Source organism: Artemia franciscana, chromosome 2 (genome assembly GCF_032884065.1).
Source record: "Artemia franciscana chromosome 2, ASM3288406v1, whole genome shotgun sequence".
Lineage (NCBI taxonomy): Eukaryota > Metazoa > Arthropoda > Branchiopoda > Anostraca > Artemiidae > Artemia > Artemia franciscana.
Window position 1 is genome coordinate 11006189 of NC_088864.1, and position 19993 is coordinate 11026181.

Here is a 19993-nt window from a genome sequence, read left to right on the forward strand (position 1 = left end):
ATTTTATCCGGATGAGAACTTCGATGGGGATTGGAATTGTCGGGAGGACTTTTTTTAATTGGGGGCAGGGGGATTTCTGCAGGAGAAATTCTCCATGAGGAAATTCTCCGCAGAAGAAATACTCCATGGGAGTATTTTTTAAAGGAGCATTTTTTCATGATGGGGGGGGGGCGTTAAAAATTTCTACGGATGGGAAATTTCCGGCATGATTTAAAAAATGATCAGACTTTCCATTGAGATGGTTTCTACCTATGAGAGGTTTCTGTCATGACTTAGAAAACGATCTGAAATCGGAGGCTTTTTCAAATGAAAGGTGAATTTTTAGGCGGAATCGTATAAAATAAATTTTCGGGGGGAAATTTTGGCGAAAATGGAATTTTCGGATGGGGGGAGGGATTTTTCATGGTAGGAACTGTTCATGGAGGATTTTTGTGGGGAGAAGGGAATTCGTCACAGACGAAAACACTGGAAATGCCTTCATTATTGAAAAAACGATAAAAATTTAGTAAAGAAAAATCAGATTTTTCAAGTTAAAGTAAGGAGGAGCATTAAAACTTAATGTGAACAGAAATTATTCCGTGTATGAGAAGGGTTGCCTACTCCCAAATATCTTGCTCTATACGCTTAAGTTTGTCTTTTCGTCCAGTTCTTTAAGAACCTCTCCTGAAACACAAAAGTCGTTCAATCGAAATAAGATACTTTTTTTTAAAGTAAGAAAGAACTTTAGAGAAAAAGTTACAAAAAGCTAGGTATTTAGAAGGGGGCAACCCCCTCCTTTACGGAATAATTCATGTTCTTTTCCAGTTTTAAGGTTGCTCCTTACTTTCAGTTGATTTTTTTTTTAATCAGAGTAAAAAGCCAATTCTTTTAACGTGTTAATTGTTATTAGAATTCCTTTTTTAGGATTTCAGTGTTATTAGCCGGATTCTCTCTGTACTTTCAGATCATTGTCACAAAATGTTTGATTGTGACTCTTGTACCGTTTTAAGGGCAATAGCCAACCCGAGTGCAGCTTCAAACGCCATTACTGTCTTACGTACCACTAGGTGCTCTTGGATTCCTCTTAGGCATCAGCTTAAACTTCTTAGAAAGCTATTTGAGTTAGATTCGTCAAAAGATCAAAATATTTGCCTCCCGGGGTGACAGGAGCTGATCAGCACAAGGGGTGAGAACCCCAAGTTAGTTAAGTAATCCACATAGAATCGATGCTTTATAACTACATCATAATTAACTTAGTGGTGTTCGTTGTAAAGTGTTACCGATGTAACATTATAATGATAATTATTCCGGGGCCCTCATACAGAACACATAATTGTAAGAAACTAAGAAATATATCATTCGATCGCAAATTATAAGCTATAGTATCTTTGCTAAAGATTAGCAGCGGTCATAGTACACACTATCATACTCCAATAGCGCACCGAATGGGGGGCCTCCGTAGACCCGAACAAAATCGGATAAAAACTTTAAGATAACCACTTTAATTAGAACACTCTAAAGGCGCAGAATATGTTCCTCTGAGGGGTGACTTGGAAAGTGTAGCTCAAAGAGTAAGGCCCCAAATTATACAAATAGCAAAAGTAAAACACGGTGATCCATAAATTTTAATAGAAAGTCTGGAATTTTTCGTCTAGTTATAGCTGGAGCCATATAAAGATTTTCGTTCTAAGTGATTGGAGTGTCCCAAATGAAGGTCTTGGGGCTGTTCATCCACTATTTTTTCCATGGCACTTTTTGTTCAAGTTCCTTGGATTTAATAAACAAAATCTTGGATCTTGCTCATCACAAAAAGGAAAATAGATAGATAGATGGATAGATTTATTCACAAAAAAGCCCTATTAGGCCATGGTGTATGGCCCAAACGTCCAAAATAATATGCGTACAATACAGACGTCCAAGAATAAAACATGTTTAGAACAGGTTTTATGAATGATAGTGATACCACATCCAATTAAAATCAGAATCATGCAGATTTTAAATCTGTATGAATTAATGAGCCCCCCTTCTTATTTAGCAGCTGTCTTTAGAAAAACATAACAAAATACAGTCCAAATAGCCATCTAAAATATCAAAAAGCTCAAAACGTGAAACAAACTAAATGAGTATCAGCGTCGTTACTTTACGCAACTTCGACTAAGACATTGTTACCAGGTACTTGGTATAGGGAAACGTAGCCTTTAATATGCACCAAAATCAAGATTTCTCAAGTGGAAATACACCAAAGGTAAAAATTCTCGAAGAAATTTGTTTAAAAGAACCTGCCTACTTAAAAATACAACGGGAAACCCCCCTAAGTACCGCCCACATGATGCAAATTCGTCATTTGGCAACAGTGAGCAAAGAGCTAATTAATTATGTGTAAACAACAAGTACCTCAGTAGTTAAATATGTATTAATCGTATTAGAATAAATTATTTCCTATCGCAAAGAATCTGCTTCAACAAAATTTCATGTATGAAACCTTGTGAACATTTTTAAATTATCTGTTTTGAGTTAGTGCCAAACCTACTCCACTCAAAACTGCAAATTTTAGTGTAAGGCCTCAATTTAACGTTTATCATTAACCATTTTTGATTAAAGATGAAACCAGTAGTCTGCATCACCTTTTAGCCCTTTATAGTTTGCATGATTATCCATAAATAGTATGCATATGTAAACTATAATGGCAACAAATTAAAGGGTATTCTTAAGCTAACAGTTAAGTTAAATTAATATACCCCGAACAAGAGTTACTTTAAACGAGTATATCCATTGGGTCATATTTCACGATTTCTAAGATTCATGCATAAAATATCAACAAGGATGGGTAATATAAACAATTGTATGGAATAAGAAGGGACGCTAAAACCTTTGTGTCTATTATAAGTGCCCTGAACATCTTATTATTTACTAATTATTCCTAAATTTTCATATACTTTGCCGTTTTTACTGCTTTGATAAATTTTTCCGCCCTCCCTTAAGAAATGAGTCAATGAATGAATTTTATTTATAGCCCACCATACAGTAACAGAAGAACAGGTGGAGTGAATAAATAACGATAGAAAAATAAAAATGTATTAACAGGAAAAGTTCATATTAACGCATATATAAAAAACGAAAAATCCAACATTTAGCAATCGGCACAGCAAATCAAATATTTAGGCCTACATGTACATTCAGGACGACTGCTCCGAGCTTTTAATCAAGCATGATTTTTAAGCTCAGGCAGCTGAGTAAAAATACTGCATAACTCATGCTCATTCTCCAGGTATGTATTTCTGGTATAAAGAGGGAGTCGGAGGAACTCTGCCCAATCTCTTCCCAAAAATTGTTTATGGGTTTTCCTGGTTTAAGCGTATTTTATTTGAATTTATTGATTAAATTCTGGGGAAATATATTTAATAAATAAATAGGACTCCATATTTTGGAATACCAAATGGCACTTTTTGCTTGAAAATAATAAGAAAGGTAAATATACATCTGGCTGCAACATTTCTTTTGGTTATAAAGAATTATTTAGTGTACAACAGGTAAGTTTATACATTTAATATATTTAGTTTAAAAAAGGCAAAGCGTAAAACATTTGTTTTACTTGTGAATAATTTTATTATGAAAAATAACTAGAAATTAAATGGTGATATGCTGACTTTTCAATAACACAATTGTAACTAACTCGAAAAGAATAGGGGGATCCAAACATCGTAAGGAATAAGTTTTACAACTAAGTTATTATGCACTTGAGGCAGCATTTCTACTCCTTCATTGACCTTCCGTGGAAGAATTGCCTTTTATCGCAAATTTTGATCTTGAGTTCTTTGACTTAACGGTTTTGGAGCTACAAAAACGCACATAAATAAATAAAGGAAATTCTTGCTAGGAGAAAATTATTTAAGTGACAACGTTGTCACACATTCCATAATTTTAGTCTAAATTAACTTAGATGTACTGGGAGTGGGGGGGGGCTTCAGGTCTGTTTCTTCCATAGTTTTAAGACTGACCGTTTGTCTTATAATTTCTTACTTTTCATAATGAGTAGATACCCTGTTTTTTTGCCTTGGTCCCCAAACATGTTGCCTACAACTCCCGAAAAAACTTCTCGTACACTTTCAAGTCTTTAGCTCTAAGATCCATACTACATTCAGGACAAAGAAAAAACTGATAAGCATTTGCCAAAATCTCCTACCTAAAAGTTGCCTCAGTGCTGTCAATAAAAGAGTTTGGAACTTCTTATTTAGCTAAGAGACAAGAAACTAAACGACATTTAGCTCGAAGCTGAGAAACAAGTATTGGTAATCAAACAGTTCGTGGTAACGAACTGTAGTAAGGAGCGACCCGGCTCAATAGTAACCAAAAGTCTAAAAAATTGAACTTTGGTACCAATAGCTACATCAAAAGAATCGCATTTTAATTCTGATTTTAAATATATAAGTTTCATCAAGTTTAGTCTTACCCATCAAAAGTTACGAGCCTGAAAAAATTTGCGTTATTTTAGAAAATAGGGGGAAACACCCCCTAAAAGTCATATAATCTTAACGAAAATCACAACATCAGATTCAGCGTACCAGAGAAACCTACTGTAGAATTTTCAAGCTCCTATCTACAAAAAAAAGTGGAATTTTATATTATTTGCCAGGAGGCAGATCACGGATGCGTGTTTTGTTTTTTTTCCAGGGGTGATCGTATCGACCCAGTTGTCCTAGAATGTTGCGAGAGGGCTCATTCTAACGGAAATGAAAAGTTCTAGTGCCCTTTTTAAGTGATCAAAAAAATTGGAGGGGACCTAGGCCCCCTCCCACTCTAATTATTTTCCCAAAGTCAATGGATCAAAATTCTGAGATTGCCATTTTATTCAACGTAGTCGAAAAACCTTATAACTATGTCTTTGGGGACGACTTACTCCCCCACAGTCCCCATGGGAGTGGTTACAAGTTCAAAACTTTGACCAGTGCTTACATATAGTAATGGTTATTGGGAAGTGTACAGGCGTTTTCAGGAGGATTTTTTGGTTGAAGGCAGGGGTTGAGAAGAGGGGAATATGCTGGGGGAGCTTTCCATCGAGGAATTTGTCATGGGGGAAGAAAATTTCCATGAAGGGAGCGTAGGATTTACTAGCATTACTTAAAAAAAAAAACAATGAAAAAGTTTTTTTTCAGCTGGAAGTAAGCAGCAGCATTAAAACTTAAAACGAACAGAAATTATTACCCATATGAAGGGCTCACCTCCTCCTAATACCTCGCTCTTTACGCCAAAGTATTTTTAGTAATTTCAACTATTTATTCTGCGGCTTTTGTGATTCAGGGGTCATTCTTAATGAATTGGGACAAAATTTAAGCTTTAGTGTAAAGAGCGAGGTACTGACGAGGGGGCGAACCCCCTCATATATGTAATAAAAACATAAGAATACAAAAGTTCTTTACGTAAGCTAATTTATAAGTTACGTACATTTCTTAATTATAAAAAGATTCGTAAAAAATTAAAAGTTCTAGTTGCCTTTTTAATTAACCGAAAATCGGAGGGCAACTAGGCTTCCTCCCCCGCTTTTTTTTCTCAAAACCATTCGATCAAAATTATGAGAAAGCCATTTACCCAAAAAAAAAAATATACAAATTTCGTTTTAATTATTCCTCTGCGGAGAGCCAAAATCAAAACATGCATTGATTCAAAAACGTTCAGAAATTAAATAAAAAAAACAAGTTTTTTAAATGAAAGTAAGGAGCGACATTAAAACTTAAAACGAACAGAAATTCCTCCGTATATGAAATGGGCTTTTCCTTCTCAACGCCCCGCTCTTTACGCTAAAGTTTTTTACTGTTTTAAAATGTAGAGTTAAGAGAAAGAGTCAAACTTTAGCGTAAAGAGCGGGGCGTTGAGAAGGAAAAGCCCCTTTCATATACGGAGTAATTTCTGTTCGTTTTAAGTTTTAATGTCGCTCCTTACTTTCATTTAAAAAACTTGTTTTTTTTTTATTTAATTAGCTGTATAAGACCAATTTAACAGGCCTAGCTAACTAACCGCTTTTTTGCCTTGTAAATGCGAAGCTTCACATACCTCTAGTACTAGACTTTTAGCCTATAACATGTATTAATTTTTGAAATTTAAATTTTTACATCAACATGAATTACTATCTAAAACATGTCCTGCTGTTGCAACGGTTCTGTCATTCTGGTATATATTTTGAACCTCCTTAACATTATGAGTAAACTGGCCGTTTAAAAATTTTGATCCAGTGTCATTAAGGATTTCGGGGTGCCAAAAACTAAAACAGCACCTGAGGAATAGGGGGCTGATCGCCCTTCTGTCACTCTTTATCCAGCAAAGAACTTTCAGTTTTAGATAAAAAAAAAGTACGAAGTTTTCATGATCATTAGTTGTATTGGTATCTGACAGGGAAAAAAGAGCAAATGGATGAAACATTGATCTTTACTAAGTGAATATTACGGCGTGTATCCAAACGTTTCCCCCACAATTGTAAGACTAGGACTATTTTGCTAAAACTACACATAAAATTTGTTTATTTTTTCTGCGTTGTTAAGTTTTTTGGTCTTGAAAAACATAAATGTGTCAAATGACTTTTTTCCAACTGACAGAAAAATTATTGATCGAACATTTATTGAACAATAGTCCCTCTTCTTTTATCTTGGGGCTTATAAACGACATTTACACTTTTTTTTCCTTTTTTTGCACAAAAACTTTCCAAGCATTCCTATTGTGTCAAAAGAATAATAAGATTTTCTTGACATAGGGCAACAATAGAAGTCAAAGAATCTGTCCTCAGGAAACAATAAAGTGTCAATATTATCTAAAATATCCTATAGGAAGGGAAACCTTAGCTGTCACAAACATAGGGTAACATCGATCACCAAGACCACCTTTTTTGACAATATCAAATAGCTCAAATATCAAAGCCAGATTCTGCTCAGCGATACTATTAGTTATGTGGACGTATATCCTAATCAGGAAACTAATTTATTAGTTTTACAAAGGATTTTTTCATCTGTCTCCAGCTTTTCAAACAGTTCGTGGTAACGAACTGTAGTAAGGAGTGACCCGGCTCAATAGTAACCAAAACTCTAAAAAATGGAATTTTGATACAAATAGCTACATCAGAAGAATTGCATTTTAATGCTGATTTCAAATATATCAGTTTCATCGAGTTTAGTCTTACCTATCAAAAGTTACGAGCCTGAGAAAATTTGCCTTATTTAGGAAATAGGGAGAAACACCCCCTAAAAGTCATAGAATCTTAACAAAAATAACACCATCAGATTCAGCGTATCAGAGAACCCTATTGTAGAAGTTTCAAACTCCTATCTACAAAAATGTGGAATTTTGTATTTTTCGCCAGAAGGCCGATCACGGATGCGTGTTTTTTTTTTTTTTTTTCCAGGGGTGATCGTATCGATCCAGTTGTCCTAGAATTTTGCAAGAGGGCTCATTCTAACGGAAATGAAAAGTTTTAGTGCCCTTTTTAAGTGACCAAAAAAATTGGAGGGCATCTAGGCCCCCCACGCTAATTATTCTCCCAAAGTCAACGGATCAAAATTCTGAGATAGCCATTTTACTTAGCGTAGTCGAAAACTCTTATAACTATGTCTTTGGGGACCACTTACTCCCCCACAGTCCTCGTGGGAGGGGCTACAAGTTACAAACTTTGACCAGTGCTTACATATAGTAATGGTTATTGGGAAGTGTACAGACGTTTTCAGGGGGATATTTTGGTTGGGGGGAGGGGTTGAGAATAGGGGGGGTATGTTGGGGGATATATTTGGGAACTTTCCATCGAGGAATTTGTCATGGGGAAGAAAATTTCCATGAAGGGAGCGCAGGACTTTCTAGCATTATTTAAAAAAAACACAATGAAAAAATAAATATGAAAAAGTTTTTTCAACTGGAAGTAAGGAGCAGCATTAAAACTTAAAACGAACAGAAATTATTACGCATATGAGGGGCTCACCTCCTCCTAATACTTCGCTCTTTACGCTAAAGTATTTTTAGTAATTTCAACTATTTATTCTACGGCTTTTTTGATTCAGGGGTCATTCTTAATGAATTGAGACAAAATTTAAGCTTTAGTGTAAAGAGCGAGGTACTGACGAGGGGGTGAACCCCCTCATATATGTAATAGAAACATGAGAATACAAAAGTTCGTTACGTAAGCTAATTTATAAGTTGCGTGTATCTTTTACTAATAAAAACATTCGCAAAAAATAAAAGTTCTAGTTTCCTTTTTAAGTAAAAAAATTGGAGGGCAACTAGGCTTCCTCCCCCACTCCTTTTTTCTCAAAATCATTCGATAAAAACTATGAGAAAGCCATTTAGAAAAAAAATATGCAAATTTGATTTTAATTATTCCTCTGCGGAGAGCCAAAATCAAAACATGCATTGATTCAAAAACGTTCAGAAATTAAATAAAAAACAGGTTTTTTTAACTGAAAGTAAGGAGCGACATTAAAACTTAAAACGCACAGAAATTACTTCGTATGTGAAAGGGGCTGCTTCCTAATCAACGTCTCGCTCTTTACGCTAAAGTTTTTTACTGTTTTAAAAAGTAGAGTTGAGAGAAAGAACCACACTTTAGCGTAAATAGCGGGACGTTGATGAGGAAGCAGCCCCTTTCATATGCGAAGTAATTTCTGCGTTTTAAGTTTTAATGTCGCTCCTTACTTTCAGTTAAAAAAAAACTTGTTTTTTCATATAATAAATTTGAAGATTGCTGAGAAAAACAAATTACGACATTGCTGGAACACTTTTTGGCTAAGAGGTTTACACCTTATAAAGTAACAAAGGAATTTCATCCAAAAAATAGCAGGTTTTCTTAATTACAATTCCTTGTGGAACAAAACTACCTTAGAATATTTATTTTTTTCAATGCAAGGGGCATGGGGAAGAGTTAGTGAATGCTTCGTAAGAGCGGGAAAGGCACACAATATGTGAAATACATTTAAAAAAAAGTGACAAAGCAGGATAAAAAACTTCTCATAAAGCTGGTAGAAATCCATTTACTCAGGGAAAGGGGGTAGGTTCGAAGGCTCCACACTTGGTAACAATATTCTCTATATTTTTTGCCAAAATACGTCGAAGACTCATCTGTGAGTTGTTGAGCTAACCAAATTGCTGAAATACCAAATCAATGCAATAGAGTCAGCACTCATGAAAGGGTTTCTAGCTTTGGAGCATGAATTTTTACATTGTCAAAGTGTTTCGACACCTTTGCCGATTTTATGGTCATGATGGTATAGCATATAATTTCAAAATTATTTTATCCGATACCCCGACGAGAGAATAGGCTGAGTATAGAAAGTGTGAACTACTCTGATGTAAAGACATCGTTGTGGAATTTTGCTCCATCATAAATTACTGTTTCCGCGTTGCTTCCTAGAAGAACATTTATGGGTCCTAGGCATCGCAGAAGTGCCAGGGTTAACTATTCGCGATTTCAGCCTGCTAGAGCCGTGACTGCAAACAACTGTGCAGGACAACCTTGAGAAACAAGGTCAAAACAATAGCCTATAAAAAGGCATTGCACTGGTTTTTCAGTAGTAATAGCTTTTCCCCGGTTTTGGGTATTTCCCAACGTCCAGCTTCGTTTGCAATCTTATTTTGCTTAATATTTCTTTAAATTTATATTCATATCGAGAAGAAGGGGGTAGTCCTGGAAAAGACCCGTTGTCAGAATTTAACTCTTAATGATAGAACAGCATCTTCAAGCGCTAAAAACCATTAAGTGACTGAAATGTTCCGAAGTTTCCACACAACCCCCAATCAAACGAGGGTCCTGAGGACTTCTTGCAGACCAATTTTAAGCCAGCTGGAGCAATTTGATTAAGTTTGAAAAGGAAATTGTTTTCGTCCCAATTACTGGTGGGAACTCATTGTTTTCTTGAGGCTCCAAAAATTCCAAAACTGAAATAATGAGAAACTTGGAAAGTTGCAACGTCAAATTGTAATTGCTCTATCAAATAGTTCGTGGTAACGAACTGTAGTAAGGAGCGATCCGGCTCAATAGTATACCTTACGGCTGAATTTTCAAGCTCCTATCTACAAAAATGTGGAATTTGGCATTTTTTTGCCAGAAGACCGATCACGAGTGCGTGTTTATTTGTTTGTTTTGTTGTTGTTTTTTTTCCAGGGGTGATCGTGTCGACCCAGTGGTCCTAGAATTCTGCAAGAGGGCTCATTTTTATGGAAAGTAAAAGATCTAGTGCCCTTTTTAAGTGACCAAAAATATTGGAGGGCACCTAGACCCCCTCCCACGCTCATTTTTTCCCCAAAGTCAACGGGTCAAAATGCTGAGATAGCCATTTTGCTCAGCATAGTCGAAAAACCTAATAACTATGTTTTTGGGGACGACTTACTCCCTCACAGTCCCCGGGGGAGGGGCTACAAGTTACAAACTTTGACCAGTGTTTACATGTAGTAATGGTTATTGAGAAGTGTACAGACGTTTTCAGGGGAATTTTTCTTGGATAGGGAGGGGGTTACATGGGAGGATTTTTCCAAGGAGGAACTTGTCATGGGGGGAGAAAATTTCCTTGAGGGGGGGGGGCGCAGGAATTTCTAATATTATTTAAAACAAAAACAATGAAAAGATAAGTATGAAAAAGTTTTTTCAACTGAAAGTAAGGAGAAGCATCAAAACAAAATGAACGGAAATTATTACGCATATGAAGGGTTCATCTCCTCCTAAAGACCTGCTCTTTCCGCTTAAGTATTTTTAGTAATTTATACTATTTCTTCTACGGCCTTTGCGATTCAGGGGTCATTCTGAAGGAATTAGGACAAAATTTAAGCTTTAGTGTAAAGAGCAAGGTAATAAAGAGGGAAAAAACCCCTTCATATACGTAATAACAATATACGATTATAAAAGTTCGTTACGAAAGCTAATTTGGAAGTTACGTATATTTTTTATGAATAAAAACGTTCGTAAGAAATTAAAAGTTCTAGTTGCCTTTTTAAGTAACCAAAAGACTGAAGGGCAACTAAGCCTCCTCCCTAACACCCTTTTTTCAGAATCGTCCGATCAAAATTAAGAAAAAGCCATTTAGCCAAAAAAAAATTTGCAAATTTCGTTCTAAGTATTCATGTGCCAAAATCAAAACATGCATTAATGCAAAAACGTTCAGATATTAAATAAAATAAAAAAAAAACTTAACTGAAAGTAAGGAGCGACATTAAAACTTAAAACGAACAGAAATTACTCCGTATATGAAAGGGGTTGTTTCCTCCTCAACGCCCCGCTCTTTACGCTAATGTTTTTCACTGTTTTAAAAAGTAAACTTTAGAATAAGAGTCAAACTTTAGAGCACATTTTACACACTCAGATGTACAAATAGATACAATCCCAGTTAAAATTTGGTAATATTGTTTGGGAACATATACGTCTTTGTTGGTAGACATAGGGATATACTGTATCCTAGCTTAGTCCGATTTGGCATAGGAAGGAGAATAGCAAAAGTAATAGACTGTTTCAATTTACTCGAAACAGTAACCTAGTAATAATCAATAAAATAGTCAATAATTTAACACATTAATAATGGTCATAATCTAAATCTAAGGCAGAATGAAAACAGGTCGCTATATCCCATTATTAAATAAAAAAAACTAATTTTTTTAGCTGAAAGTAAGGAGCGACATTAAAACTTAAAACGAACAGAAATTACTCCGTATATGAAATGGGTTGTCCCCTCCGCAATCCCTCGCTCTTTGCGCTAAAGTTTTTAATTGTTTTAAAAAGTAGAATTGTGGCAAAGAGTCAAACTTTAGCGTAAAGAGCGAGAGATTGCAGAGGGGATAACCCATTTCATATACGGAGTAATTTCTGTTCGTTTTAAGTTTTAATGTCGCTCCTTACTTTCAGCTAAAAAAATTAGTTTTTTTTTAATTTCTGAGCGTTTTTGAATTAATGCATGTTTGGTTTTGGCTCTCCACACATAAATGATTAAAACGAAATTTGTATATTAATTCTTTTTTTTTGGCTAAATGGCTTTCTCTTAGTTTTGATCAGACAATTTTGAGAAATAAGGGGTGGAGAAGGAGGTCTAGTTTCCTCCAATTTTTCGGTTACTTAAAAAGGCAACAAGAGCTTTTAATTTTTAACGAACTTTTTATTAGTAAAAAATATACGTAACTTAAGAATTAACTTACGTAACAAACTTTCAATGTACCCTCGTTAATACCTCGCTCTTTACACTAAATCGTAAGTTTTGTCCCAATTCTTTAAGAATGACCCCTGAATCAGAAAGGCCGTAGAATAAATAGTTGAAATTACTAAAAATACTTTAGCATAAAGAGCGAGGTATTTATCTCCTCCTAAATACCTCGCTCTTTACGGTAAAGTATTTTTAGAACCCCTCATATGCGTAATAATTTCTGTTCGTTTTAAGTTTCAATGCTACTCCTTCCTTTCATTTGAAAAAACGTTTTCATGTTTATTTTTCATTGTTTTCTTATAGTAATGCTAGAAAATCCTGCGCCCTTTTCATTGAATTTTTCTTCCCTCATGACAGATTTCTCCAAGGAAAGATCCTCCAACATAGCCCCCTTCCCTCAGCCTCACCTCCAAATAAAATAAAATCCCCCTGAAAACGTCTGTACACTTCCCAATAACCATTACTATATGTAAACACTGGTCAAAGTTTGTAACTTGCAGCCCCTCCCCCAGGGATTATGGGGGAGTAAGTCATCCCCAAAGACATAGTTATTATGGTTTTCGGCTATGCTGAACAAAATGGCTATCTCAAAATTGTGATCTGTTGACTTTGGGAAAAAAATGAGCGTGGGAGGGGGCCTAGATGCCTTCCAATTATTTGGTCACTTAAAAAGGGCACTAGAACTTTTCATTTCCGTTAGAATGAGCCCTCTTGCAACATTCTAGGACCACTTGGTCAATACGATGACCCCTGGGAAAAAGAAAAAAAAAGAAAAAAAAAAACAAACAAATAAACACGCACCCGTGATTTGTCTTCTGGCATAAAATACAAAATTCTACATTTTTGTAGATAGGAGCTTGAAACTTCTACAGTAGGGTTCTCTGATACGCTGAATCTGATGGTGTCATTTTCGTTAAGATTCTACGACTTTTAGGGGGTGTTTCCCCCAATTTTCTTAAATAATGCAAATTTTCTCAGGCTCGTAAATTTTGATGGGTAAGACTAAACTTGATGAAACTTATATATTTAAAATCAGCAATAAAGCGCGATTCTTTTGATTTAGCTATTGATATCAAAATTCCATTTTTTAGAGTTTTAATTACTATTGAGCCGGGTCGCTCCTTACTACAGTTCGTTACCACGAACTGTTTGAAAAGGCTGTGTTAAATGTTAAAACTTAAGCTTAAAATCTAATAGTTCCTATAGTTTGCTAAAAACCAAAATTTAGAAAGGTAACTGTTTGCCGGGTAATTTATAGGTTTCTGGCTAAGAATGTAAGATGAAAACTCCAAGAAAACTTGAATATAGAAATTATAGAGTTGAGAATTCTATAACTTCAAAGTTTTGGTAATGTAGACGATATTTTGGTGATACAATCAGGGACCCGTCGTATATCTGCAGGAGTCCTAGTTATTTGTCAAACTTCAGTTTAGCATAAATACCTGCTTACTTGTGTGCTCGAAAGGAGCTATCCATTAAAAAGCAGAAACACGGCTGAGGGAAAAAGCCTTTTGGGGCACCATCACTTCAGGTCTCTGACATTGAGCAAACAAATAAGCTCAACCACTGTGAGTTCTAGTTGAGTAGTGAAACCTCCTTTTAGCCTCAGGCAGAAATTATACTTAGCTTTTTAAAATATTTTTCTATATTCATCAATTCGGCCTGAGGTTTCACTACTAAAAAAAAAAAAATGAAGGAAAAAAGTCCAATATGGCTCCAGATACTCAAATACAAGAGAAACAAAATCTTTATAAAGAAATATTGAGTTATAACACAGAATGAAAGTAAGGACCGTAAATAACGTGCAGAATCTGAACTGAAAAGGTACCAGGTGGAAACATGGATACACTTGCTGAGAATTTAGAAGATCAGGCTAGGAATATTTTATGTATATGTTGAAAAATTAAAGGGAAGTCGTCAGTTTGGACTTGTTCTTAATTGAAGAACGAAACAGGACATCGCATTGCAATAAAAACAATGTTAAGGAGAGGTAGTTGAGCTTTTCGAGAAAATATTAAACCCTCAAGTGTAAAAGGTAATATTAGAGTATTGTTCAACAAATTAGAAATGATAAAAGCACTTATATACTAAGATGGTGAGATTTCAGATATAGGTAAAATCAGAAAGTGTGATTTCATGTATGCAAAGATATTACTCTGTGTTTTACTCAGCTTCAATAAATGGATAAATTAACAAGAAGCCGAAAGGAGGTAAAAGCAGACTCCTGAAGGTTCTCCCGTTAAAAAAGAGAAGGAGCCCCTAAGTGGAACAGGCAGTCTTACCATGATAAGTTTAGAACTAAAGACCAAGTTCGTCAAAGGTCAAGGATTTAAAACAATGATTCTTTGTGTGTTTCAAGTTCCCATTTTTCTTGTTCAAGCTGCTCTATTATAATCTTTTGTAGATACTTGGGTCAATCAAACAGTTCGTGGTAACAAACTGTAACTAAGGAGCGACCCAGCTCATGTAACCGAAACTCTAAAAAACGGGATTTTGACACCAATAGAAACTTCAACTAATTTTTACGCTAATTTCAAATATATAGGCTTCATCAAGTTTAGTTTTACCCATCAAAAGTTATGAGCCTGAGAAAACTTGCCTTATTTCAAAAAGAAGGGGGAAACCCTCCAAAAGTCACACAATCTTAATGAAAATCACATCATCAGATTCAGCTTATAAGAGAATCCTACTATATTAATTTCTAGCTCCTATCTGCAAAAATGTGGAATTTTATATTATTTGTCAGAAGAAAGATCATAAATAAGTGTTTTTTTTTTTATCGTAAAGAATTGGAACACAATTCAAACTTTAGCGCAGAGAGCGAGATGCTGACAAGGGGTGAACCCCCTCATATACGGAATAATTTCTGTTATTTTAAGTTTTAATGTTGCTCCTTAGTTTCAGTTGAAAAACTTCTTTTTTTTATATAAATTATAAAGAGTGATAAGTAGTAATGATGCAGGTATTGAGAGCATAGTAAGTAAATTTCTGAAAAATTTCGAATATGATGTCTGAGATGGAGTTTTGAAAATTAGTAAAACCTTGTTTGATTTAGGAAAATACAGCGATTTTAGAAAATAAAAACAAAAGAAAAATTTAGATTAATACCTGTAAAGAAAAGTGACAAGACTGACTGTAGTGCGCAAGGAAGCATGAGGTTAAGGTTTGAGGGGGCATATTGCTTGGCAATGCTTATCGCACTAAGAAACAGTATAGATTAAAAGAAGTCATATAGGGTGTTAGGAAACGCGTACGACCTGATTTCCACGCTTAAAATAATAATCCAAAAATATATGAGTCCATCAAGCTCGTTCAGTCTTGAGTTATGCAGATTACGAGCAGGCATTGGGTCATAAAGGCAAAAAGCTTTAAATTTCGTTTTATTTTTCAAATGATGCAAAACATATGTGTAACCTGCGTCTAAAACATTAGTCCTTTGTACGGTAGTAATTTGGATAATTCTACCTGAACACTCGGTGTTACTTCTCAAATACAAAGTAATACAATTAACACGTGGCAGAGGTATAGGGCAGATGCTTTGAAAGAAAGCCTAGCCTGCCACCTTTGATTACCTGGCCCGAAAAATGTCCTTGAAGTAACAAGTCTACAGCTAGGCTATCCGGTTGAGTACTCTGCTTTACCAAAGGAGACGCGCGCATTGTACTTGCAATCCTCCTGTGAACATTTCTAGGCACGGACGTGACTCCTATAAAACTGTTCAGTGTGAAGATAAATGTGAAAATCAATACAGAATAGAAAACAATAACTAATAAAATTAAACTCAATATTCGATATACAATTATATCGATTACTGAAAGCTCATGATTTCGTTTCACTCAGGGCCAGATTTAAAGCTAAGACACTTCTAGGCCCAAGTGTTTTTGCTGCTCTGTTTTTGCAAGATTTTCGGGGGAATCGCAGTAAAAGCCGCAGGGCCTAGTGGACTTATTGGTAATCTGTGTCCGGTTTTACTGCAATTTTAATTTATCAAACAGTTCGTGGTAACGAACTGTAGTAAGGAGCGGCCCGGCTCAATAGTAACCAAAACTCTAAAAAATTCAATTTTGATATCAATAGCTACATCAAAAGAATCGCATTTTAATTCTGATTTTAAATATATAAGTTTCATCAAGTTTAGTCTTACCCATCAAAAGTTACGGGCCTGAGAAAATTTGCCATATTTAGGAAAATAGGGGGATACACCCCCTAAAATTCGTAGGATCTTAACGAAAATGACACCATCAGATTTAGCGTATCAGAAAACCCTACTGTAGAAGTTTCAAGCTCCTATCTACAAAAATGTGGAATTTTGTATTTTTTGCCAGAAGACAAATCACGGGTGCGTGTTTGTTTTTTTTTTCCAGGGGTCATTGTATCGACCAAGTGGTCCTAGAATGTCGCAAGAGGGCTCATTCTAACCGAAATGAAAAGTTCTAGTGCCCTTTTTAACTGACCAAAAAAATTGGAGGGCATCAAAATAGTGGGAATCCCACGCTCATTTTTTCCCAAAGTCAACGGATCAAAATTTTGAGATAGCCATTTTGTTCAGCATAGTCGAAAACCATAATAACTATGTCTTTGGGGATGACTTACTCCCCCACAGTCCCTGGGAGAGGGGCTGCAATTTACAAACTTCGACCAGTGTTTACATATAATAATGGTTATTGGGAAGTGTGCTGACGTTTTCAGGGGGATTTTTTGGTTAAGGGGAAGGGTTGAGGGGAAGGGGCTATGTGGGAGGATCCTTCCTTGGAGAAATATGTCATGGGTTAAGAAAAATTCAATGAAAAGGGCGCAGGGCGCAGGACGAATCTTGTCACGTTAGAAAAAAACGTCAAATTCAGAGCTTAATTTACAATGCTGGGTGTTCGGAGCCTCTCTATTATGGAGTATAATGTGAAAATAACACAACTATACGAGCGATAAAACATATATACCACAACCATAACTCAACTAACGAAAGAACTGCTAAGAGATAACACAACTATGAAGCGAAAACAGGTGAAAACTAACGGGAAAATAAACGAACTAAGAGGTAGAAGGGGCCTAGAGAAAAAATATAATCCTTTTCCAATTTTGAGCCTAACTTCCGCAAAGGAGTAATAATGTCAGAAGCCCCGAAATACCAAATTATTTTCTTTCAAACAGTTCGTGGTAACGAACTGTAATTAAGGAGCGACCCGGCTCAATAGCAACCAAAACTCTAAAAAATGGGGTTTTGATATCAATAGCTACATCAAAAGAATTGTATTTTAATGCTGATTTTAAATATATAAGTTTAATCAAGTTTAGTCTTACCCATCAAAAGTTACAAGCCTGAGAAAATTTGCCTTATTTCAAAAAATAGGGGGAAACAACCCCTAAAAGTCATAGAATCTTAACTAAAATCACACCATCAGATTCAGCGTACCAGAGAACAATATTGTAGAAGTTTCAAGCTCCTATCTACAAAAATGTGGAATTTCGTATTTTTTGCCAGAAGACAAATCACGGGTGCGTGTTTATTTGTTTTTTTTTTTTTTTTCCAGGGGTCATCGTATCGACCAAGTGGTGCTAGAATGTCGCAAGAGGGCTCATTCTAACGGAAATGAAAAGTTCTAGTGCCCTTTTTAAGTGACCAAAAAAATTGGAGGGCACCTAGGCCCCCTCCCACGCTCATTTCTTCTCCAAAGTCAACGGATCAAAGTTTTGAGATAGCCATTTTGTTCTACATTGTCAAAAACCATAATAACTATGTCTTTGGGATTACTTACTACCCCACAGTCCCTGGGGGAGGGGCTGCAAGTCACAAACTTCGGCCAGTGTTTACATATAATAATAGTTACTTGGAAGTGTACAGCGTTTTCAGGGAATTTTTTTTGGTTTTGGGGGTGGGGTTGAGGGAAGGGAGCTATGTGGGAGGATCTTTCCTTGGAGAAATATGTCATGGGGGACCAGAGATTCAATGAAAAGGGCGCAGGATTTTCTAAAATTACTATAAAAAAACAATGAAAAAATAAACATGGAAAAGTTTTTCCAATTGAAAGCAAGGAGTAGCATTGAAACTTAAAACGAACAGAGATTATTACGAATATGAGGGGTTCTAAAAATACTTTAGCATAAAGAGCGAGGTATTTAGGAGAAGATAAATACCTCGCTCTTTATGCTATAGTATTTTTAGTAATTTCAACTATTTACTCTACGGCCTCTCAGATTCAGGGGTCATTCTTAAAGAATTGGGACAAAACTTACAATTTAGTGCAAAGAGCGAGGTATTAACGAGAGTACAAACCCCCTCATATACATAATAAAAATTTAAGAATATGAAAGTTTGTTACGTAAGCTAATTCTTAAGTTACGTATATTTTTTACTAATAAAAACATTCGTTAAAACATTCGTTAATTTATAGTTGCCTTTTTATGTAACCGAAAAATTGTAGGGCAACTAGGCTTTCCCCACCCCTTATTTCTCAAAATCGTCTGACCAAACTAAGAGAAAGCCATTTAGCCAAAAAAGGAATTAATATGCAAATTTCATTTTAATAATTATGTGTGGAGAGCCAAAATCAAACATGCATTAATTCAAAAACGTTCAGGAATTACATAAAAAAAACTAGTTTTTTTAACTGAAAGTAAGGAGCGACATTAAAACTTAAAACGAACAGATTACTCCGTATATGAAATGGGTTGTCCCCTCCGCAATGCCTTGCTCTTTACGCTAAAGTTTGACTCTTTGCCAAAATTCTGCTTTTTAAAACAATTAAAAACTTTAGCGTAAAGAGCAAGGCATTGCGGAGGGGACAACCCATTTCATATACGGACTAATTTCTGTTCGTTTTAAGTTTTAATGTCACTCCTTACTTTCAGTTAAAAAAACTAGTTTTTTTATATAATTTTAGTAAAGCGCCAAACACGTAATAGGCCTTAGGCTTTTAACGTTAGGGAAACGGGCGGTAGCCAAACTTTTGCTTGAAGTTTTTAGGTAGGGGGTCGAGCCAGAGAGGGAGGTTCAGAGATCAGCTCCCATGATTTTTGGAATAAAATACCGTAAATAAGTTTGTTTGTTTTAGGGTGGGGGGTCGTCGGGCGATGGAGGCAGGGCCACGGACCAGCTCCCATGATTTATCAATTGTTGAAGTTTTTTTTAGGAGGGAGTGGTATCGGGCCATGGAGGACCAGGACTGAGCTTTCATAAGTTTTGGAATAAAATATTGCTAAGAAACTTTTATTTTTTGAAGGTGGGGAAGGAATCAGGACATGGAGGGTCAGAGGTGAGTTGTCATAACTTTTGAAATAATATATTGTTAAAAAACTTCATTTATCATTTTCGGGGGGAGTGGAGTCACGCTACACCGAGAAAGCAAGGGGTCAGCTCCCATAAGCTCTGGAGTAAAATAGCGCTCATGTTTTTGGAGTTGGGGAGGGGGATGGACACATCTTTTCTTTGAATTATTTTCAAAACCCTCGCAAAAGAACCTTATATGCCCCAGGACATAAAATACAACACTTGCCCCCAGGCTCCGAAGGGTTGTGTTGAACCTGGACTTTGGTTATCTGATCTTTTGACTTTATTTAACCAAAAATTACTATTTCAAAAATTTGATTGGGATGGATTGGGGGTAAAAAGGGTTGAAAGATCGGTTGCACTTTCGTCCATTTGACTCTTAAGAAAGCAACTAGAACTTTCAATTTCCAATAGAATGGATCATCCAATCAATTTCCATACGATCATTCCTTCCACAGAAAAACCATGTGCGCCTCGGGGCGTAATTTACAACACTTGCCCCCAGGTTTTTGGGGGTTGTGCAAACCTCTGGATTTTTGTAATATGACCTTTGGTCTATTTTGGACAAAATGAAAATCTCAAAAATTCAATCGGAAGTATT

General features: G+C 35.8%; 1 protein-coding gene across 2 annotated transcripts in view; it reads right to left on the reverse strand.

Moving 5' to 3' along the window:
- LOC136037219 (uncharacterized) overlaps positions 1-4122 on the reverse strand; it is an 86375-nt gene extending 82253 nt beyond the window's left edge. For both annotated transcript variants that reach the window (XR_010619888.1, XM_065719823.1), the window contains exon 1: positions 4000-4122. Coding sequence is in view for 1 of the 2 variants with exons in the window: in XM_065719823.1 (XP_065575895.1) it covers positions 4000-4048 (49 nt within the window). In the remaining variant the exon portion in view is untranslated. The remainder of the gene's footprint in view (positions 1-3999) is intronic.
- Positions 4123-19993: the final 15871 nt, after the last annotated feature.